This window comes from Salvelinus namaycush, chromosome 37, assembly GCF_016432855.1.
Source record: "Salvelinus namaycush isolate Seneca chromosome 37, SaNama_1.0, whole genome shotgun sequence".
NCBI lineage: Eukaryota > Metazoa > Chordata > Actinopteri > Salmoniformes > Salmonidae > Salvelinus > Salvelinus namaycush.
Genome location: NC_052343.1, coordinates 10,457,772 through 10,481,218, shown reverse-complemented (window position 1 = coordinate 10,481,218; position 23,447 = coordinate 10,457,772). Strand labels below are relative to the sequence as shown.

The window sequence follows — 23,447 nt, the reverse complement described above, 5'->3', positions numbered from 1 at the left end:
TGGCATATTTCTAAACCTCCGACTTGAAAGCACCATTACCATCAGCCCAGTAAAATAAAAAAGTTATTTCACTTTATGCTCAGCTGTGCCTTCCAATTCCTTCACCAATCTATTGGTGATCTATTTTCTATTCAAAGCTCGAAAATGAAATATAATCTGGTCTAAGAACAATATTGGCAGGACATGCATATAGGGGAGGGTCGTCCGGGTTTGGCTGGGGTAGGCAGTCATTGTAATATAATAATTTGTTAACTGACTTGCCTAGTTAAATATAGCCAATATGCTGTGATAATGTATTAGGCCTAGTGCATAAACCTCATTCTTACAGAATTGTTTTTAATTAGGGTAATGTAAAAATAAAAAGCTCTGCTTGCTTTTTGATTGCAAAAGTGACCTTGACTCAAAGGTTGGTGACCACTGCCCTAGACAACTGAAAGGCTGGTACTTGTTGTTTCTCCACAAGCACCTTTAAACAACATTGTACCAAGTTATTTATTCAGCGCATTTATTTTCATCCCATGAAAGCATAGTCTTGAAATAAGCCATTTTTATTTTCAGGGAAGCTAATGGAAAAACAGGTAACATGTATAGGCAGGATAATATTAACATGGTAACACTAAACAAAACAGAGCATTGCAGATGTAATGTAAAAGTCATCCATAAAATAAGGACAAACTTAAATCAGGTGTGTTCCATTGCCAGGAGGGTGAAAAAAAAAATAGGCACAAAAAATAAATCTCAGTAATTTAGTCAAAAGGAGATGCTATGGTGCAACACAATTGGTAGGCACCTGATCTTCCTAGGTTCTGGCCTTTCTAGGGAGTTTTTCCTAGCCACCGTGCTTCTACACCTGCATTGCTTGCTGTTTGGGGTTTCTGTACAGCACTTTGAGATATCAGCTGATGTAAGGGCTTTATAAATACATTTGATTTAGGCTTAACTGCATTCAGTTGTGATACTGAGCAATCCAAAAGTAAAAGGGAAGGATGGTGAGGATGTGTACAGGTTGGTTATGTGTAAAATTTCATCAGGTTGCAAAACAAGTTGTGGTTAGGTTAGGAGTCTGAAAAAGCTCTGTGTGTGTTGGGGAACTGCTGAGAGCTGAAGTCCGGGTCCTCTCTCACTCGCTTCTTTATGTCTTTCTTCACCTGATACAGAGGACAAAGGTGGCAATTACAAAAAGGGTCGTTCAACATAACATGCATCAGCTATCGTCGTTTCAATATTGAAAATCACAACCAGTGGTGCAAAATACTTTAGTTTGCTTTACTATTTATATTTAACAACTTTTACTTCACACACCATACATTTTCCCTGATACCCAAAAGTACTCATTAGATTTTGAATGCTTAGCAGGACAGAAATTGTCCAATTAGCACACTTATCAAGAGAACATCCCTGGTCATCTCTATTGCCTCTGATCTGGTGGACTCACAAAACACATGCTTTGTTTAAATTATGTCTGGGTGTTGGAGTGCCCCTGGCTATCCGCAAATGAAAAACATCTGGTTTGCCAAATATATAAGGAACTTACTTTTGATACTTAAAACAAAACAGAATTTTACTGGGTGACATTCACTTTTACTTGTCATTTTTTATTAAGGTATCTTGACTAGAAAATGGGTACTTTTCCCACCACTGCATATAACCGTCAGTGGCAGCTCCCTAATGACCATTTACAATTGTGTCAATGTGTGACATCTGTAATATTAGGAGAAGCCATGGAATGATGGAACAGCTTGTTTTTCTGTGAGCGTTAGTGGAGGACTGTACCTGCTCTGCATAGGCCTCCTGGAGCTCAGGGCTGTCAAGCTCCTCCTGCAGGTTGTCTGGGGAAGTGACTGGCCTGACTTCGGCCGTCCTTGCTGCCCTGTTCACTGCGTCGGAGAGGGAGAGAAGAGCGCCGTCCCCCTGTCCTGTCTGAAAACACACACCCTGGTCAATTGCCAATCCAACTTTTAGTACAAGAATAAGCCCTCGCACTCAGATGTTGAACATAGCATGCTGATACTACAATGTGATCAGAGTTTACGTTAGCCCTGATACAGCAAGGCTCCCATGTTTTAGCCATGGAGGGTCAACTACAGCCTGGAATCAGTCTGCCAACAAAGCTTGCAGGATGCCTCCTATAACGGAAGACTAGTGAGATCAGGACTTGTCTTTTGTACATAAGTTAGTTTCATTCACATGATGGAACAAGCTGTTCCATGGCTTCTCCTAATATTACAGATGTCACACATTGACACAATGGTAAATGGTCATTAGGGAGCTGCCACAGGCAATCTATTTACCTTCCTGCGTTTGGCAGGCATCCCATGTAAATAGGCGTCAGACATGGGAGGCTGGGCCTTCATCTTCCTCTGGGTGATCAGGTCATGTCTGATGATGGGTACCCACTCCTATCACACAGAGACAGACATGATCAGAATGAGACAGTTAAACTATCGAGAGCCATATAACTACACATTGGGTTTTAAGATTTGAATGGGTTTGGATGCAGATCTGATTAGGCGATTACACTTCCATTGTTGGATCATTTTCTTTCTCAAGAATCCAAACTACAAGTCGACGAAAGGTTTGCAAAAAATTCACTATAAATTCAACTAGAAGCTTGTATGTAAAACTGAGAAAGAGAATGGCAAAGCAACTAAAGTGGACGAGAGAAGGATTGGACTAGTAGTGGGAGAGAGCAGAACAGTGTTCTTACAGCAGGGACGGCAGCAGCCCAGGCCTCGGTCTCTCTACCAGGCTCCTCCCTCCCGCTGGCTTCAGCTGTTGCCATGGCGCCACCCAATGGCGCAGCCCCTCCGGTTGCTCCAGTTTCCTTAGGCTCTGCCCTAGTCTCCTGTGACGACGCCGTGGTGCCTGGGGAGTGGGTGTCCTCAATCTAAGGTGGGATGGAGAAAAGAGTTTATGGTGAGGAACTAAAAGAGACAACACACCAAGGTATATTGAGGACAACAAAATTAATCTTACAAATACATTTTGAAACACTCACCTCTATGATCTGGGCACGTTGAGGCTCCTGTGCATTAGAAGCCTCCCCCTTGGAAAGAAACCATTTAACACATATTGTTTGAGTGGAATCTGGTAATGGAATCTATGACAATTATCGTAATGGACACTTGATTAGAAAATGATGGTATCCATGTGCATTGTTAGATGTAGTCCAGTAAATAAGCCTTCTAGAACACTAACAGTGTGCTTTAAAAAAACAACACTATGACCTGTTTGTGAGATGGTGTGTGTGTAATTACCTGCTGTGTGTGGACGGCATAATGCAGTATCTGGTCCTCTGTGACGGGGATGTGCTCCAGGATGACCTGCAGCCTCATGGTCATCATACTGGTCAGCCAGTTCACCAGGCTGGGGTTCATGTCAGTCGACAACGTCCTCTAATGGGAGAGGGGGTCAATCACAACGTACTGACCAGATTTCAGTCTAGTCATATCCATTTAGCTATTTTTTTCTAATCTATAGAAAGAGTATTGTAAATCATCTGAGAGAAAAATGGGAGGGAAGGAGGAGAGACATTGAGTTGCAGGTTGTATATCATGTCATAAGGAACATTGAGTGTGTGTGTGTACTGACTATGCGGTGGTTGATGACAGAAGTGAGGGCACTCTGCTCTCCTCTCAGACAGTACAGGTTGAGGGCCAGACACTCAAACAGCCCCTGGTTGCACATCTGCAGCAGCTGCGGCCCAAACGTGTTGTCTGCAGGAGGTGAAAACACAGCAATAAGTGACAAAAGCATTCATAGGCCAGGTCTGATGAATTGCGTCAATTTGGCACAATAAAGACAATGTTACCTGTGCAGCGGAGTATGTGTGTGGCGATACGCGTTAACTGACGTCTGAAGAAGGACAGGTTGGTCTGAGTGACGTTGACACCCTCCAACACTGCCACTGAAGACTGAAGGACCAAGACAAAGAGAGAAATGTGAGGGATTAATTCACAACTGGCCACGGGGAGAATTTAAAAAATGACTGATATTGAGCAATTTGAAGAGTACTGACTATAAAAGGGGGCAGCCTAAGTGAACTACGGTACTTACAAAGCTCTCAGTAATGTACTCCTCAAGTTCATTGATGAGACCATCAGCAGCAGCCTATGATCACAGTGAAAGAACCAAGAAAAATAACCAAAGAGGGAGAGATAATGAGACTCATCATGTAGCTTGTCTAGCCCCATGTGCAGTGACACTAATGACAGGTGACAGTAATTGACGCGTGGCATTAATGACAGGGGACAGTAACATCCCAGATAGAGGCGGTTATATAGACGGTGGCCCACTCACAGCGACATTGTGGTCGGTGGGCTCGCTCCCGTTGAGGTAATGCTGGGTGAAGAACTGAGACAGCTGGGTCTGGATCCGGCCCAGGGGCTGGTTCTGGCCGTGGAGCAGCAAGACCAGGTCCACCATGGAGAAGTTCTGACACACTAGGGTCAGTAGATCTCCAAAGAAACCTGAGGGAGAGAGACAACTGTGTGGCAATGGAACAAAAACATTGAGGAAGAGAGCACGGGAGAAAAAGAGGGAACGCGGGAGAAAGAGATTACACTTCCTAGACAGAAACAGAAAGAGAGAGCAAGGTACAAGAAAAAGGGGAAGAAAAAAGAAAGCAAACAAGACAGGAACTCTTACCCATGGCGTCCCCTGTGCCGGGTGTGAAGATGTTGCTGGTCTCAGAGAGCCTCTGGATGAACTGGGCGATGCTCTCAGTGTTGCTCTGAGGAGAGCCCAGGGAGCCCATCATGGTAGACAGGACCCCCTGTACAATCCCAGTGAACAACTCCGGATTCAGGGCCTCTCCCTGGGCCCTGGCACCGTCCCCCGTGGGAGGGTTAGGGGTGGTCCCGGGTGGAGGGGTGGGGGTGCCAGAGGCAGGGGGCTGTTGGGCACTGTTGGGGGGTGGTGGGAAGACTGGTCCGGAGGCCTGAGATAGAGTGAGATGATGGACAGGGAGAAAATAAGATGTATCATATGAAAGATATGTAGTTAAGAAACCATTATGGTATTATGGTACACGTCAGTTAACTGGAGGATGATGTAATCTTGGTTTCAACCATTCGGTTCTAACAGGCACTACGGCTATATGTCCTAATCCACAAAATACACTTGGAACAAACTCCGATCCAGACACTGACCTGCATGAAGTCAGACACTCCCTGGACGAAGGCAGGCACTCCAGGCATGGTCACAGTGATGGAGGGTCCCATGGCCCCAGGAACTGTCCCTGCTGTCCCCAGGAGAGAGCCCAGGAGCTGGGCCAGGTCAGGGGGAGCTCCCTGGGGCAGGGTGGGGATGGCTCCGGACTGGCCTGGGCGAACAGTGGTGCTAGGAGCAGGGGTGGGGATAGGAGCAGGGGTGGGGATAGGGCCAGAGGAGGAAGAAGAAGAGTTGGAGGAGGATGAGGAGAAGGTATGAGAAGCTGAGGAGAAGGTATGAGAGGCAGAGGAGGTGGCTGTTTGACCAGCTGGGGGGGAAAGGAAGAGAGGAAAGAAATTACAATGGGCTTATAGTACACTTAACACAGAGGATTCACTTTGTGTGATGGTTAACTAAGCAAAACCACCAACAAAAAAAAGGAGTCTAGAGAGGTGGGGTGTATATGGTATTTCTAAGACAGCATACCCATCTGTCCAGGCATTAGGAGTTGTCCCACCAGTCCACTGATCATCTGATTGAGGGCAGCAGGAGGGAAGGGCTGTGGGGGAGAGGTCATAGGTCAACAGTTTCTATAAGCATATAATACAAACGTGGCTATGCCATTAAGACTTTCAGAGCACTACAGCTTAAGACAATTGGTACTGTCGATGGAAAATGCCCACAATGACTAGCAAAACATGAAAGCCTCCGACTGAAATTCCAAGTCTGACAACTTCTTGTCAAAACTTGACTGAACTCTACAAGCCATTAACCTCAGTCCTGCACCAAACCCCCTATCACGAACATGCTCACCTGTCCTGGTTGCTGACCCATCATGGGGGGCACGCTAGCTCTAAGGTTGATGGTGGCCCCCCGCGTGCCAAATGTGGGTGGGGGGACCCTGGGGGCAAAGGTGGGCCGGGTAAAAACCACCCTGGCCTGGGGTGCCCCAGGAGAAGGCAGGGGGGGAGCCGTGGGGGTGGGGGTGGTGGTGGGGGTGTTAGGGCCAGTGGTGGAAGAGGTAGCGGTGGAGCCTGGGGTGGTAGGCTGGAGGAGTTGGCCAGGGATGGTGCCCCCGGTGGCAGCAGCCACAGCCTCTGTGTACTGGGCGATCTGCTGCACGATGGACTGCATGAAGTCAGGGTTCATCTGAACACTGGGGGGCATCTGGAAGCCTGGGGAGAGAGGATAAGAAAAGGTTTCTTTGTGCCTTGGATTCAGGATCTCTGGTATATTGGGCTTTCCTCTAGTCCCCAGTTATTTGGAGATACAACCAGAGGTATTAAACCATTATCATGAAGTGTTACCAACACTCACCTGGTTGACCCATTCCTGCAGCGTTTGGCTGTCCAGCTGCCTGAGGAACACCAGAGTCTGTACACACGAACACAATGTTTGAACTGTGAACAGTGTGTAGAAACAAATGGACTTTGGTTTAACAAGCACGTAAAAGAAAAACACCCTTCCAAAATTGAACGAGACCTATCGATTTGAGCAGTACAGGGACCTGTACGGTACTTTGACTATCGGTCAAAGAAGGAAAACTTTCTCTCAGAAAATACGATTTGGCAATAGGGAATAAATGCAACGGTAGAGCGATTCACTTTCAATGGGCCATTTGTGGACGAGAAACAGATGGACACGTTGTGGTAAAGCATTCAATCAGTGGCGGGTACGGGACAACACACCGTCCGTGTTCATCTGCATCATGACCACCGGCATTGTCTGGTGGCTGATCCTGATGACCCGGGGGCCGGGCTGTCCCTGTCCAGCCTGCTGATTGGACGGAGGAGGCTGTGAGGGGGAGGTCTGTCCCTGACCTGGCTGGTCCGATTGGCCGGCGGCCTGACTGGGCTGGGCCTGTTCCTCTGTAGCTGGTCTGCCATTGGACGCCATTGTGACCGTGGCTCCCAGGTTCATCTGCAGATGAGTTTCAAAATGTAATTGACGTACTGTGTTCCATTGGCAAACGATATCAAATTAAGTTTACACTAACCAATAACTAAATACATTACCGGTCAAAAGTTTTAGAACACCTACTCATTAAAGGCCTTTTCTTTTTACTATTTTCTACATTGTAGAATAATCGTGAAGACATCAAAATGATGAAATAACATATGGAATCATGTAATAACCAAATAAAGTGTTAAACAAATCTAAATATTTTTTATATTTGAGATTCTTCAAACAGCCACCCTTTGCCTTGATGACAGCTTCATGAGGTAGTCACCTGGAATGCATTTCAATTAACAGGTGTTCCACAAATTAACTTTTAAGAAGGCACACCTAAGAAGGCACACCAAGAAGTGTACAAAGCTGTCATCAAAGCAAAGGGTGGCTATTTGAAGAATCTCAAATACAAAATATTTTTTGATTCGTTTAACACTTTTTTGGTTACTACATGATTCCATATGTGTTATTTCATAGTTTTGATGTCTTCACTATTATTCTGCAATGTAGAAAATAGTAAAAATAAAGAAAAACCCTTGAATGAGTAGGTATTGTAAAACTTTTGACCGGTAGTGTACCTAAGACAGAAATAATGTAATAGGTCTAAGTGTCTGCTAGGTGACAACAAAATAAGTTGGACAATGGGATACAACACCGACTCACATGTAGCGGGATGTGATGGTGCACGGCTCCAGGCATGGAGACTGGGGAGGTGTAGTGAGACATTGGCCGGATCACGTGTAGGTGGCGTGGGGTGGGGCTCAGCAGATTGCAGCGCAGGTCACTAAGGGCAACCAGGGCATTGCCCAGGAGACGGAGGGCCTCCCCCACCAGGTTGAGAATCCGCTGGTCCTCCTCTCGATCCTGTGTATGACAAGAAGAGGGCTTAAGACATTTTCTGAGAACATGTGTTTTGATATTTTATTCAGGTAGTCTTGTGGGGAAAGTGACACGTATTGTAAGAGTCCGACTGCAATTCAAGGCAATACAGCAAACGCTCATGACGTTTGTGTGAATTGTACCTAACCACAAAGCAGTAAGTTATGAGGAATGCAGCGTTGAAAAGCTTACAGCGTTGGCGTATTCTGCGGTGGTAGCAGACTCTAGGATAGAGTGTGTTCTCTGGACGAATGGCTGAAGTCTCTCCTCCACCCTCCTCAGCTCTGACAGCATCTCCACCAGCTCTGCTGGGCTGGGGTGACTGTCAAGGGGAGAAGTTGTCCTTATTTACATGCATCACAGGTACATTTATTTCACCTTTATTTAACCAGGAAGGCCAGTTGAGAACAAGTTCTCATTTACAACTGCGACCTGGCCAAGATAAAGCAAAGCAGTGTGACAAAAACAACACAGAGTTACATGGGATAAACAAACGTACAGTCAATAACACAATAGAAAAAATCTATATACAGTGTGTGCAAATGTAGTAGGATTAGGGAGGTAAGGCAATAAATAGGCCATAGTGGCGAAATAATTACAATTTAGCAATTATACACTGGAGTGAAAGATGATGTGCAAGTAGAGATACTGTGGTGCAAAAGAGCAAAAATAAATAACAGATTGGTTGTGTAGGGGTGCAGTGATCTGTGAGCTGCTCTGACAGCTGATGCTTAAAGTTAGTGAGGGAGATAAGTCTCCAGCTTCAGTGATTTTTGCAATTCGTTCCAGTCATTGGCAGCAGAGAACTGGAAGGAAGGAAAGGCGACCAAAGGAGGAGTTGGCTTTGGGGATGACCAGTGAAATATACCTGCTGGAGTGCATGCTACGGGTGGGTGCTGCTATGGTGACCAGTGAGCTGAGATAAGGCTTGGCTTCACCGAGCAAAGACTTATAGATGACCTGGAGCCAGTGGGTTTGGCAACGAATATGAAGCGAGGGCCAGCCAACGAGACCATACAGGTCACAGTGGTGGGTAGTATATGGGGCTTTGGTGACAAAACGGATGGCATGGTGATAGACTATATCCAGTTTGCTGAGTAGAGTGTTGGAGGCTATTTTGTAAATGGCATCGCCGAAGTCGAGGATCGGTAGGATGGTCAGTTTTACTAGGGTATGTTTGGCAGCATGAAGGAGGCTGTTGCAAAATAGGAAGCCGATTCTAGATTTAATTTTGGATTGGAGATGCTTAATGTGAGTCTGGAAGGAGAGTTTACAGTCTAACCAGACACTTAGGTATTTGTAGTTGTCCACATATCCTAAGTCAGAACCGTCCAGAGTAGTGATGCTAGTCGGGCGGGCGCGGGCGGGCAGCAATCGGTTGAAGAACATGCATTTAGTTTTACTAGCATTTAAGAGCAGTTGGAGGCCACGGAAGGAGTGTTGTATGGCATTGAAGCTCGTCTGGAGGTTTGTTAACACAGTGTCCAAAGAAGGGCCAGAAGTATACAGAATGGTGTCGTCTGCAACCACAATGTCTAAAGTCAACTTTCATTGTGTTGATGTCAATGGCAGATTCTGTGTGAAACATTTTGCATGCATGTCTCAAGTTCCAGATTAAGCCCTATTCTTCTTATTTCACATTAAAGGCCCAAAACAAGTTTGATACATTTTTAATTCATCCAGCATCCTTTTTATTCAGTATAGAGCAAAAAAAAAAAAACACATGCAGGACAGCGATAGTAAGCAATAATGTCTTACTTTGGTCCAGCTTGGGCGGCTCCCTCTGTTTGAGTGGAGGAAGAGAAGGATGGAGGGGGAGTAGATGCAGGTGGAGACGTGTCCATGGGCTGGGTGGAGGGAGAGGGAGTGGAGGAGGAAGAGGGAGGAGGTGCAGCAGCAGCAGAATCCGGTTGGGCTGAGGTGCCGCTTGGTTGACCCTGAGATTGAGCGACAAGGTAGCAGGTAAGGGGAGGACGTTGCTCAGTCATCTTAATTGAATTACTTCGAACTCAAATAGACCTGCTTCCTGAGACTGCCTAGAATATTTTCAAATAACATTTTGTCCAAATACTTATGTTTCACGTTTGAGCCAGTTTATTCATTAAAAACCAGGTCTATACTGTGGGTATTCCTAGTTGTTATAATCTTTATAACTTAAAACCTCACCTCCATCCTCTCGATGAGAGCATTGGTGTCCCTCAGCAAGTTCTCAGCCAATAGCAGTCTCAGCCTGGGCTCACTCTGAACCGATTGGTCCATATCAATGTGCACATTCATGGAACCATTGCTCTGTGACAGCAAGAGTATTAGTTGACAGCTACTCAACATGATTATTCACAGCATTTTGTACATACAGTTGAAGTCGGAAGTTTACATACACTTAGGTTGGAGTCATTAAAACTCGTTTTTCAACCACTCCACAAATTTCTTGTTAACAAACTATAGTTTTGGCAAGTCAGTTAGGACATGACTAGTAATTTTCGATACAATTGTTTACAGACAGATTATTTCACTTATCATTCACTGTATCACAATTCCAGTGGGTCAGAAGTTTATATACACTAAGTTGACTGTGCCTTTAAACAGCTTGGAAAATTCCAGAAAATGATGTCATGGCGTTAGAAGCTTCTGATAGGCTAATTGACATCATTTGAGTCAATTGGAGATGTACCTGTCGGTGTATTTCAAGGCCTACCTTCAAACTCAGTGGCTCTTTGCTTGACATCATGGGAAGATCAAAAGAAATCAGCCAAGACCTCAGAAAAAAAAATGTGTAGACCTCCACAAGTCTAGTTCATCCTTGGGAGAAATTTCAAAACGCCTGAAGGTACCACATTCATCTGTACAAACAATAGTATGCAAGTATAAACACCATGGGACCACGCAGCCGTCATAGCGCTCAGGAAGGAGACGCGTTCTGTCTCCTAGAGATGAATGTCCTTTGGTGCGAAAAGTGCAAATCAATCCCAGAACAGCAGCAAAGGACCTTGTGAAGATGCTGGAGGAAACAGGTACAAAAGTATCTATATCCACAGTAAAACGAGTCCTATATCGATATAACCTGAAAGGCTGCTCAGCAAGGAAGAAGCCACTGCTCCAAAACTGCCATAAAGCCAGACTATGGTTTGCAACTGCACATGGGGACAAAGATCATACTTTTTGGAGAAATGTCCTCTGGTCTGATGAAACAAAAATAGAACTGTTTGGCCATAATGACCATCGTTATGTTTGGAGGAAAAAGGGGGAGGCTTGCAAGCCGAAGAACACATTCCCAACCGTGAAGCACGGGGGTGGCAGCATCATGATGTGGGGGTGCTTTGCTGCAGGAGGAACTAGTGCACTTCACAAAATAGATGGCATCATGAGGAAGGCTTCAATATATCCACATATTGTTCAACATCAAGACATCGGTCAGGAAGTTAAAGCTTGGTCGCAAATGGCTCTTCCAAATGGACAACGACCCAAAGCATACTTCCAAAGTTGTGGCAAAATCACTGAAGGACAACAAAGTCAAGGTATTGGAGTGGCCATCACAAAGCCCTGACCTCAATCCCATAGAAAATGTGTGGGCAGAACTGAAAAAGCGTGTGCGAGCAAGGAGGCCTACAAACCTGACTCAGTTACACCAGCTCTGTCAGGAGGAATGGGCCAAAATTCACCTAACTTATTGTGGGAAGTTTGTGGAAGGCTACCTGAAATGTTTGACGTTAAACAATTTAAAGGCAATGCTACCAAATACTAATTGAGTGTATGTAAACTTTTGACCCACTGGGAATGTGATGAAAGAAATAAAAGCTGAAATAAATCCTTCTCTCTACTATTATTCTGACATTGCACTTTCTTAAAATAAAGTGGTGATCCTAACTGACCTAAAACAGGTAATTTCTACTATGATTAAATATCATGAATTATGAAAAACTGAGTTTAAATGTATTTGGCTAAGGTGTATGTAAACTTCCGACTTCAACTGTATAGAAATTGATAGATAAAAATCCATATGTTATAAATCATATATTTGATTTCTTACCCCGGTGCTGGTGCTGACTCTGGCATTCCTTGCATTCTCTCCCAAGCCTGACATCATTTGCTGGACAGACATCTAATAAGAGTGTAGTAGACAGTACAGGCTAGATATCAGTGCTGATCCACACCAGGCACTCAGGATATCATTATAAACCATGGAACAAAGACAAATTTGATCCAAAACACACACAAACGCGTACTTGGATCTGCTGAGGGTCCATGACGTTAACCGGGAGGTTGAAGGTCCCCAGCATGACATAGCTGTTGGCGTTGCGGTCCTGTGGGGGCACTTGGGACGTTCCCTGGGAGGTGGTAGAGGAGGGCGTCGCTCCGGCCTCCGCTACCCCTGACTCCGAGCCTGGCTGGGAGGGCTGAGGGGGGGCCCGCTCCACCAGGTGGATGACTTTTCCACCGACGTCTGAGACACAGAGGAAATAGAGAACAAGAAATATAATCTCTATTCATGTTAGAGGACACTGGTGCTCCATCAATCTATCAGGTGATGTGCATAGCAGCCAAACAGCATACAGCAATTACATGATGGGTACGCAAGAGTTCTGATGGTGTGCAGTTGTATAATAGGCTTACATCTGTGCATTACTGGCCTTGTAAGTCATGGAATAAGTGAATAAGAGAGTTGTTCTATACATCACATTTAGACAATGTGCTTCCACATCTGCATTGCTTGCTGTTTGGGGTTTTAGGCTGGGTTTCTGTACAGCACTTTGTGACATCGGCTGATGTAAAAAAGGGCATTATAAATAAATTTGATTGAGACAAAGATGTCTGTTTGCTGCGTTTCTGTTCTGTGTTGACAGATGCTTTGCTGCAGCTGTGTGCTGCTCCAGATCAAACTGTCTGGACTAATTTCATGTTTATTGGCATGTGGCTGTTTTGTATTGATTCCAGGCCGCTCCACAGACAGCATTACTCACTGTACTCTGTCAGTGTCCTCTCATCCTGCAGGACTCTGCCCTGGTAGATCAGCCTCTGTTTGTCCACAGGAATCCCAACTGAATTGGCAATGTGCTCCTTGAACTCTTTCACTGTCAACTGAGAAAAAGACACTGGTGTGAAGATTAGGCCTATATCCAGTACATGTAAGGCTACTGTGAAAGCTCTCCATTGGAAATGAGAACGTACCTGTCCGCCTACAGTGTAACTTCGGCTCTGAGAGTCCAAAGTTTTGACAGTCACCTCTATATCAGCACCCGGTTCCTCCATGGTTACGTTCACCCTGTGTGTTAGAGTATCATATCAATGCTGTCATAAATAGCATTATGTAAGGGATAATCAATGAGGGGCTACATGCTAGCGGAGTGGAACTAATCTTCCACAGAGTTGCAATATTTTCCTGAGAACGCATAGAGCCCTGAGTTGATCACCTCTTTTATACCATGGTTATAACAAAGCTGCGACCTAACCAAATTCACATAGAAATGTGAGTTATAGATCTGTCGTTCTCATTGAAAGCAAGTATATGCAGTAAATATGTTCTATGTGCGCTAGTTCTATGCTTCTGTTAAGTAATTTTTTTGCATCTTTTACTTTCGGTTTAGTACACCAGCTTCAAACAGCTGAAAATACAATATGTTTGGTTATGAAAAATATATTCCACAGCAGTTTAGATGATACAATGATTCTCAACTGTTTGTCAAAACTTAAATTAGGCAAACTATTCGAATTTTTGCAAACAGGAAATGGCACAGTGATTTCTGCATAGTGCACCTTTAACACGTTTGCCGCTAAAAATGTGTTCATTTGCAGGTAGAAATGTGTTCAACATCCACTGAAGTAGCAAGCCAGTTAACTATATTGCTGTAGTAGTTGCCTTGGTAACGAAACAAAGTGTTACTAGTTAAGCTAACCAAGCCATCAGTCCTAGCTTGCTATTAGGAAAATCGAATTCAATAATGTTTTCAATTCGACTTTGCTATCAAAAAGCAGCTCAAACGTAGAAAATAGACATTGAATTCTACCATGCTGATGTACCGTGCATTATAGGAAAATAATGTACAGTCTAAAATGCTCTTGAAGCCAATCAAACGAGTATTCAACAATATCCATGGTATAATGTGGCTAATATAATTTAAATTGGCTCGTTATCTAGCTAACTTTAACGTTAGCTAGCTACTGCCTAAACAAAGATAATATGTGGTCTAACGTTAACGCTCATGGAAGCTGCCATAGCTATCTAGCTAAACTAGCTAGCTAGCTGACTGGCTACCATCCACGCCTTGAAGCAAACATGGTCAAACAAAACCTTTTCATGTCAGCGTTCTCTTGATGGAAATCCATATTAATTGTGAATGGAACTTCTACAAAAGTGATGATCCAATCAATTTCACATGAATATTGACAAAAAAACGACAGTGAAACTTGTAAGTTAGCTAGGTAGCTCACAGCTACGTTAGCTTTTAGCAAGCAATTCGCGAGCTAGCCTTGAACTAACGTTCCCATTAGCTGTATGAAGTTAGCTAGCTAGTTACTTACTAACTTACTTGATAGCTCCTACCTGTGAAGTTAAATCTTCCGATTTCACCAGAATATTTGCCAATTCTTCACCGATTATTCAGTGTTGAATGTAAAGCTAGCTATTTCCTCATATGATGATAGCAACTGCGGTTAAAGTAACGTGACATGATTAGCTACAAGAACAGCTGTGACGTTTCAAACATACAGTAACAAATGGGATGTGCTCATGAAGTCAGTTCAACATGTTTTGCTTATATCTGTAAAATGGATCTGCTAGACAGCTAGATAATATCCCCAGTGCAGTTATAGTAGCAGATGATGGAAGGTGAGGATGTTTTTGTTAAAACCAGGCCTGTAGGAAATTAGGGGAGCCAAGAGGTTCAAGACCTCATTAACAAAGTGAGACATGATTTCCTTTCTTTAAAAGGCATCCCACCAAAGTGAACAGGGCTTCCAGTTCCAACAAAGGCCTGAGACCGCTGGGATGATCAATTCACAGTTATGTAGTGATTGAGAGAGGAAGAAGAACCTGAGTGGGGCTTGAACCAGCAACCCCATGTTCATATTACTGGAAGGTGACAGTATAATAAAAGGGAAACAAAAGTGCTCCTTTTTTCCTTTCTTGAAACTTATTTGATGTTTGATAACTGCAAGAGAAGTAGGGGTTGAAAAGCAGAAATATACTATGCAAACAAAAATATAATCTGCTGATAAATAAATGCTGTCAGAGTTTGCATGTTTTGGCTGAAGCCAAAATAGGCATGGTACACTTGTGGGAGAAAAGCCTATTGCTGTGTGCATGTCAATAATCCTGGCTTCTTAATCTCCTTTCCTACATTTTTATTTTACTAATTGAACAGAAACTCTAATCAAGAGACTAACCACTAGAGTATTTTCTAGTATGTAATATGATGGATGACTACCAGGAACTAGTTTAGAGGGAGAGCTGAAATTGGGACTTGAACAGTGGCTCCTACAGCACAGGTGAGCATCTAATAGACACTGCCACACAAGCCAGCTCTGTGCAGAACCATACATTTAAAAACATCCTTGTGCATCCAGAGATCAGATCTGCAACAGGGCGTGCCACAAAAAGCCTGGGCGTCTGGGCAGCGGCAGTATAACATACACCGAGGGTCAAGACCTGGGGTGTATTCATTAAACATATTCTGTTTCAAAACGTTTTGAAACGAAAACTAGAGTTTCTATTGGACAAATTATGGTAGGTCCCATTCGTTTGCTTCCGTTGGGTTCTTAAACTGTAAACGGTTTCCGTTACAAGACGTAATGAATACACCCCTGCTGCTCAGGGCAATCGGAAAAGAGATGAATGAAGTCCCTTTGGGAGTTGGACTGAAATGCACCCTTTCTTTTTCCTCTGGATTTGGCGAGTAGCCTAGCCAGGAACCCAACCTGATGTAACGGTTCATGGAATCCAGTCTTCTTGGAGAGCGAATTGATCAGAACATAGATATAGCCTAAACATAACAAGGTGGATAGACTATGGTAAACTACCTTGGTGGGTCTGTGACTGGTACCCGCTCCTCGTGTTCTTCTTCCTCGGACTCGTCGGTGTCGTAATCTCTTCTCCTCGGTGGCGATGTATCGCCGACCATTGGTTCGAACAAGTATGGCTGGATTGGCCCACTACGCACGTAATCTGCAAATTCTTCCCAGGATGACGAATCTCCATCATCTGTGTAGCTGCCAGTGTCTGTTAAATCTTCATCCGCCGAGACATCAACATTTACTAAATTGCGGTCATTGTCTGCCATGTTTCCACGTGCGAATTCAGCAAGCCAGCTAACTTTATGATGATTTGAATTTAAGTGGAAAATGCTAGATATCTAGCTTTACATAGTTATGAAGAAAACTAAAGAGACATTTTGCAGATAGCCACCTCTTCAGTCTCATAAACTAATTTACATTTACAAATAATTTGACATTATTCAGAAAGGCAGGCGGAAACCACACACCTGAAAAGGAGTACAGTGCATCTCTACTCAAAAGTTTCAGGTCTTCCTCGGGTTGTATCCTTTCACCTGCACCAAAGTGGCTGGTTGACAACAACACCAAAAAGTTGTCAGGGGAGGGCACACTTCCGCGCTGTCTGGGAGGCGGGAACTGTAGCAGATGCTAACAGCCAATGAAATCAAACAACCCACCCGAATTAGACAACAATGAACAACCGGACGGGAGCCACGAATCTGCGCAGGTGCTGGTTTGAGGAGGTTCGATTAATCTCGCGCGTACGCCCGTATAGGCATGTTTTACATCGGCGTAATGTTGAGGCATTCGATTTGGGGGCGTGAGCCAGGTGCCCTGCTCTGTCTGATTGAGAAATCGGCTCAAAACAAAAGTGACGTAATAAGCACGTGTAGTAATTATTAGGATCTGTTTTCCCATGCAAAAGTGATTGCTTCTGATACAAACGCTTTATCTGCATTCCTAATGAAAACTTATTTTATGTAAAATATATGTTGTATTTTTCTGGATGATGCACCATATCTTGCAATATATACTGTTTACTCTAAACTGAAACAGTTTTGATTGGACAAATTCGGGTAGGTCCCTCTTCCATTTGGTTCTTAAACAGTAAACCGGTTTCCGTTGATGTAATGAATACAGCCCAGGTGTAATCTAGTTGGTGTTGGTATGTTTGTTTGCACTGCTTTGGTTCAGTGGAGGCTCCTCAGAGGAGGAAGGGGAGGACCACCAAGCGCAACATGGTTTCAGTGTGTAAATCAGAAAGATGTGTCAGCATCGAGTAATTGTATTTGGCCCCCTCCCAGTTAGGGGGGTGATGAAAATCCACAAAATGGCGCCGGAAGAAATGGCAGCAGTTTTACGGGCACCCAACCAATTGTGCTATTATGTGGTTTAGTAGGAAAGCTGCCGTTACCGTCAATATTACTCGCCAACGTGCAATCATTAGACAATAAATTAGACGAGGTACGATCACGAATACCTACCAACGGGACATCAAAAACTGTAATATCCTATGTTTCACGGAATCGTGGCTGAATGACGACATGGATATTCAGCTATCGGGATATATGCTGCACGGGCAGGATAGAACAGCACACTCGAGGGGGGGGCGGTCTGTGCATATTTGTAAACAACAGCTGGTGCACGAAATCTAAGGAAGTCTCTAGATTTTGCTCGCCTGAAGTAGAGTATATTGTGATAAATTGCAGGCCACACTACTTGCCTAGAGAGTTCTTCGCTATACTTTTCGTGACTGTTTATATACCACCACAAACAGATGCTGGCACTAAGACCGCACGCAGTCAGCTGAATAAGGAAATAAACAAACAGGAAACCACTCACCCAGAGGCGGCGCTCCTAGTGGCCAGAGACTTTAATGCAGGGAAACTTAAATCAGTTCTACCAAATTTCTATCAACATGTTAAATGTGCAACCAGAGGGAAAAAAATTCTAGATCACCTGTACTCCACACACAGAGACGCGTACAAAGCTCTCAATCGCCCTCCATTTGGTAAATCCGACCACAACTCTATCCTCCTGATTCCTGCCTACAAGCAAAAATTAAAGCAGGAAGCACCAGTGACTCGGTCTATAAAAAAGTGGTCGAATGAAGCAGATGCTAAACTACAGGACTGTTTTGCTATCACAGACTGGAATATGTTCAGGGATTCTTCCGATGACATTGAGGAATACACCACATCAGTCACTGGCTTTATCAATAAGTGCATCGAGGACGTCGTCCCCACAGTGACTGTACGTACATACCCCAACCAGAAGCCATGGATTACAGGCAACATTCGCACTGAGCTAAAGGGTAGAACTGCCGCTTTCAAGGTGCGGGACTCTAACCCGGAAGCTTACAAGAAATACCGGTATGCCCTGCGAGGAACCATCAAACAGGCAAAGCGTCAATACAGGGCTAAGATTGAATCATACTACACCGGCTCTGACGCTCGTCGGATGTGGCAGGGCTTGCAAACTATTACAGACTACAAAGGGAAGCACAGCCGCGAGCTGCCCAGTGACACGAGCCTACCAGATGAGCTAAATCACTTCTATGCTCGCTTCGAGGCATGCAACACTGAGACATGCATGAGAGCATCAGCTGTTCCGGATGACTGTGTGATCACGCTCTCCGTAGCCGACGTGAGTAAGACCTTTAAACAGGTCAACATACACAAGGCTGTGGGGCCAGACGGATTACCAGGACGTGTGCTCCGGGCATGTGCTGACCAACTGGCAGGTGTCTTCACTGACATTTTCAACATGTCCCTGATTGAGTCTGTAATACCAACATGTTTCAAGCAGACCACCATAGTCCCTGTGCCAAAGAACACAAAGGCAACCTGCCTAAATGACTACAGACCCGTAGCACTCACGTCCGTAGCCATGAAGTGCTTTGAAAGGCTGGTAATGGCTCACATCAACACCATTATCCCAGAAACCCTAGACCCACTCCAATTTGCATACCGCCCAAACAGATCCACAGATGATGCAATCTCTATTGCACTCCACACTGCCCTTTCCCACCTGGACAAAAGGAACACTTATGTGAGAACGCTATTCATTGACTACAGCTCAGCGTTCAACATCATAGTACCCTCAAAGCTCATCACTAAGCTAAGGACCCTGGGACTAAACACCTCCCTCTGCAACTGGATCCTGGACTTCCTGACGGGTTGCCCCCAGGTGGTGAGGGTAGGTAGCAACACATCTGCCACGCTGATGCTCAACACTGGAGCTCCCCAGGGGTGCGTACTCAGTCCCCTCCTGTATTCCCTGTTCACCCACGACTGCATGGCCAGGCACGACTCTAACACCATCATTCAGTTTGCAGACGACACAACAGTGGTAGGCCTGATCAACGACAAGACAGCCTATAGGGAGGTCAGAGACCTGGCCGGGTGCCAGAATAACAACCTATCCCTCAACGTAACCAAGACTAAGGAGATGATTGTGGACTACGGGAAAAGGAGCACTGAGCACGCCCCCATTCTCATCGACGGGGCTGCAGTGGAGTAGGTTGAGAGCTTCAAGTTCCTTGGTGTCCACATCAACAACAAACTAGAATGGTCCAAACACACCAAGACAGTCGCGAAGAGGGCACGACAAAGCCTATTCCCCCTCAGGAAACTAAAGATTTGGCATGGATCCTGAGATCCTCTAAAGGTTCTACAGCTGCAACATCGAGAGCATCCTGACCGGTTGCATCACTGCCTGGTACGGCAATTGCTCGGCCTCCGACCGCAAGGCACTTCAGAGGGTAGTGCGTACGGCCCAGTACATCACTGGGGCAAAGCTGCCTGCCATCCAGGACCTCTACACCAGGCGGTGTCAGAGGAAGGCCCTAAAAATTGTCAAAGACTCCAGCCATCAAACAGGCAAAGCCTCATTCATCAAACAGTCATAGACTGTTCTCTCTACTACCGCATGGCAAGTGGTACCGGAGTGCCAAGTCTAGGACAAAAAGGCTTCTCAACAGTATTTACCCCCAAGCCATAAGACTCCTGAACAGGTAACCAAATGGTTACCCGGTCTATTTGTATTGTGTAACCTCTCTTTTACGCTGCTGCTACTCTCTGTTTATCATATATGCATAGTCACTTTAACCATACCTACATGTACATACTACCTCAATAAGCCTGACTAACCGATTTCTGTATATAGCCCTGCTACAGTTATTTTCAAATGTCTTTTTACTGTTGTTTTATTTCTTTACTTACCTACACACACACACACACACATACCTTTTTTCCCACACTATTGGTGTAAGTAAGCATTTCACTGTAAGGTCTACACCTGTTTAATTTGCGCACGTAACAAATAAACTTTGATTTGATTTGATGAGCTCTACAGCAGAGTCTCTCAACTCAATCGCTGGTTGAAAACTGTTTTCTGCCCCTCCCAAAATATAGAATTTGTAGATAATTGGCCCTCTTTCTGGGACTAACCCACAAACAGGACCAAGCCTGGCCTGCTGAGGAGTGACTGACTCCATCCTAGCTGGAGGGGTGCTCTCATCTTATCTATGAACATAGACAGGGCTCTAACTCCTCTAGGTCCACAATGAGATAGCCAGCCAGCCTGCCAGCTTAATTGAGTCTGCCACTAGCACAGTCAGTGTTGTCAGCTCAGCTATCCCCATTGAGACCGTGTCTGTGCCTCGATCTAGGTTGGGAAAAACTAAACATGGCAGTGTTCACTCTAGCAATCTCACTGGAATAAAGACCTCCATTCCTGTCATTATTAAAAGAGATTGTGATATCTCACATCTCAAAATAGGGCTACTTAATGTTAGATCTCTCACTTCCAAGGCAGTTATAAATAATGAACTAATTAATCACTGATCATAATCTTGATGTGATTGGCTTGACTGAATCATGACTTAAGCCTGATGAATTTACTGTGTTAAATGAGGCCTCTCCTCCTGGTTACACTAGTGACCATGTTCCACGCGCATCCCGCAAAGGCGAAGGTATTGCTAACATTTACAATAGCAAATTTCAATTTACAAAAAAAAAAGACTGCATTTTTGTCTTTTGAGCTTCTAGTCATGAAATCTATGCAGCCTACCCAATCACTTTTTATAGCTACTGTTTACAGGCCTCCTGGGCCGTACACAGCGTTCCTCACTGAGTTCCCTGAATTCCTATCGGACCTTGTAGTCATGGCAGATAATATTCTAATTTCTGGACTTTAATATTCACATGGAAAAGTCCACAGACCCACTCTAAAAGGCCCTTCGGAGCCATCATCGACTCAGTGGGTTTTGTCCAACATGTCTCCGGACCTACTCACTGCCACAGTCATACTATGGACCTAGTTTTGTCCCATGGAATAAATATTGTGGATCTTAAAGTTTTTCCTCGTAATCCTGGACCATCAGACCACCATTTTATTACGTTTGCAATCGCAACAAATAATCTGCTCAGACCCCAACCAAGGATCATCAAAAGCCGTGCTTTAAATTCTCGGACAACCCAAAGATTCCTAGATGCCCTTCCAGACTCCCTCCACCTACCCAAGGACGTCAGAGTACAAAAATCGATTAACCACCTAACTGAGGAACTAAATTTAACCTTGTGTAATACCCTAGATGCAGTCCCACCCCTAAAAACAAAAAACATTTGTCATAAGAAACTAGCTCCCTGGTATACAGAAAATACCCGAGCCCTGAAGCAAGCTTCCAGAAAATTGGAACGGAAATGGCGCTACACCAAACTGGAAGTCTTCCAATTAGCATGGAAAGACAGTACCGTGCAGTATCAAAGAGCCCTCACTGCTGCTCGATCATCCTATTTCTCCAACTTAATTGAGGAGAATAAGAACAATCCAAAATGTATTTTTGATACTGTCGCAAAGCGAACTAAAAAGCAGCATTCCCCAAGAGCGGATGGCTTTCACTTCAGCAGTGATAAATTCATGAACTTCTTTAACGAAAAGATCATGATCATTAGAAAGCAAAGTACTGACTGACTCCTCTTTAAATCTGCGTATTCCTCCAAAGCTCAGTTGTCCTGAGTCTGCACAACACTGCCAGGACCTAGGATCAAGGGAGACATTCAAGTTTTTTAATACTATATCTCTTGACACATTGATGAAAACAGTCATGGCTTCTAAACCTTCAAGCTGCATACTGGACCCTATTCCAACTAAACTACTGAAAGAGCTGCTTCCTGTGCTTGGCCCTCCTATGTTGAACATAATAAATTCCTCCCTATCCACCGGATGTGTATCAAACTCACTAAAAGTGGCAGTAATAAAGCCTCTCTTGAAAAAGCCAAACCGTGACCCAGAGAATATAAAAAACTATCGGCCTATATCGAATCTCCCATTCCTCTAAAAAAAAAAAAAAAAATGTTGCACGGCAACGCACTGCATTCCTGAAGACAAACAACGTATACGAAACACTTCAGTCTGGTTTTAGACCCCATCATAGCATTGAGACTGCACTTGTGAAGGTGGTAAATTACCTTTTAATGGCGTCAGACCTAGGCTCTGCATCTGTCCTTGTGCTCCTAGACCTTAGTGCTGCTTTTGATACCATCGATCACCACATTCTTTTGGAGAGATTGGAAACCCAAATTGGTTTACACGGACAAGTTCTGGCCTGGTTTAGATCTTAACTGTCGCAAAGATATCAGTTTGTCTCTGTGGATGGTTTGTCCTCTGACAAATCAACTGTACATTTCGGTGTTCCTCAAGGTTCCGTTTTAGGATCACTATTGTCTTCACTATATATTTTACCTCTTGGTGATGTCATTCGGAAACATAATGTTAACTTTCACTGCTATGCGGATGATACACAGCTGTACATTTTGTGAAACATGGTGAAGCCCCAAAATTGCCTTCCCTGGAAGCCTGTGTTTCAGACATAAGGAAGTGGATGGCGGCAAATGTTTTACTTTTAAACTTGGACAAAACAAAGATGCTTGTTCTAGGTCCCAAGAAACAAAGAGATCTGCTGTTGAATCTCACAATTAATCTTGATAGTTGTACAGTTGTCTCAAGTAAAACTGTGAAGGACCTCGGCGTTACTCTGTACCCTGATCTCTCTTTTGACGAACATATCAAGACTGTTTCAAGCACAGCTTTTTTCCATCTATGCAACAATCAGAAACTTTCTGTCCAAAAATGATGCAGAAAAATGTATTCATGCTTTTGTCACTTCTAGATTAGACTACTGCAATGTTCTACTTTCCAGCTATCCAGATAATGCACTAAATAAACTTCAGTTTAGAATCTTTACTAGAACCAAAAAATCTGATCATATTATTCCAGTGCTAGCCTCTCTACACTGGCTTCCTGTAAAGGCTAGGGCTGATTTCAAGGTTTTACTGCTAACCTACAAAGCATTACGTGGGCTTGCTCCTACCTACCTTTCCGATTTTGTCCTGCCGTACATACCTACACATACGTTACGGTCACAAGACGCAGGCCTCCTTATTGTCCCTATAATTTCTAACCAAACAGCTGGATGC

General features: G+C 44.3%; 1 protein-coding gene across 5 annotated transcripts; it reads right to left on the bottom strand.

Moving 5' to 3' along the window:
- Positions 1 to 527: 527 nt before the first annotated feature.
- LOC120030820 (large proline-rich protein BAG6-like) lies at positions 528 to 16,527 on the bottom strand. 5 transcript variants are annotated; one of them, XM_038976277.1, is made up of 26 exons: positions 16,455 to 16,509; positions 15,994 to 16,201; positions 13,147 to 13,240; positions 12,939 to 13,056; positions 12,204 to 12,421; positions 12,008 to 12,079; positions 10,147 to 10,269; positions 9,739 to 9,917; positions 8,173 to 8,302; positions 7,765 to 7,965; positions 6,840 to 7,071; positions 6,469 to 6,525; positions 5,965 to 6,326; positions 5,638 to 5,710; positions 5,151 to 5,479; positions 4,648 to 4,939; positions 4,300 to 4,469; positions 4,057 to 4,110; positions 3,812 to 3,914; positions 3,592 to 3,716; positions 3,258 to 3,395; positions 2,999 to 3,046; positions 2,708 to 2,887; positions 2,292 to 2,399; positions 1,774 to 1,920; positions 528 to 1,148 (listed from the first exon to the last, which is right to left on the bottom strand). In XM_038976277.1, the coding sequence occupies exons 2-26, from the start codon at positions 16,092 to 16,094 to the stop codon at positions 1,056 to 1,058; spliced, it is 3,747 nt and encodes a 1,248-aa protein (XP_038832205.1). In that variant the 5' UTR covers positions 16,095 to 16,201; positions 16,455 to 16,509; the 3' UTR covers positions 528 to 1,055. The 5 variants fall into 5 exon arrangements, with proteins under 5 accessions (XP_038832205.1, XP_038832203.1, XP_038832204.1 ...); XM_038976275.1 differs by having other exon boundaries at positions 15,994 to 16,527; XM_038976276.1 differs by having other exon boundaries at positions 6,972 to 7,071; positions 15,994 to 16,526.
- Positions 16,528 to 23,447: the final 6,920 nt, after the last annotated feature.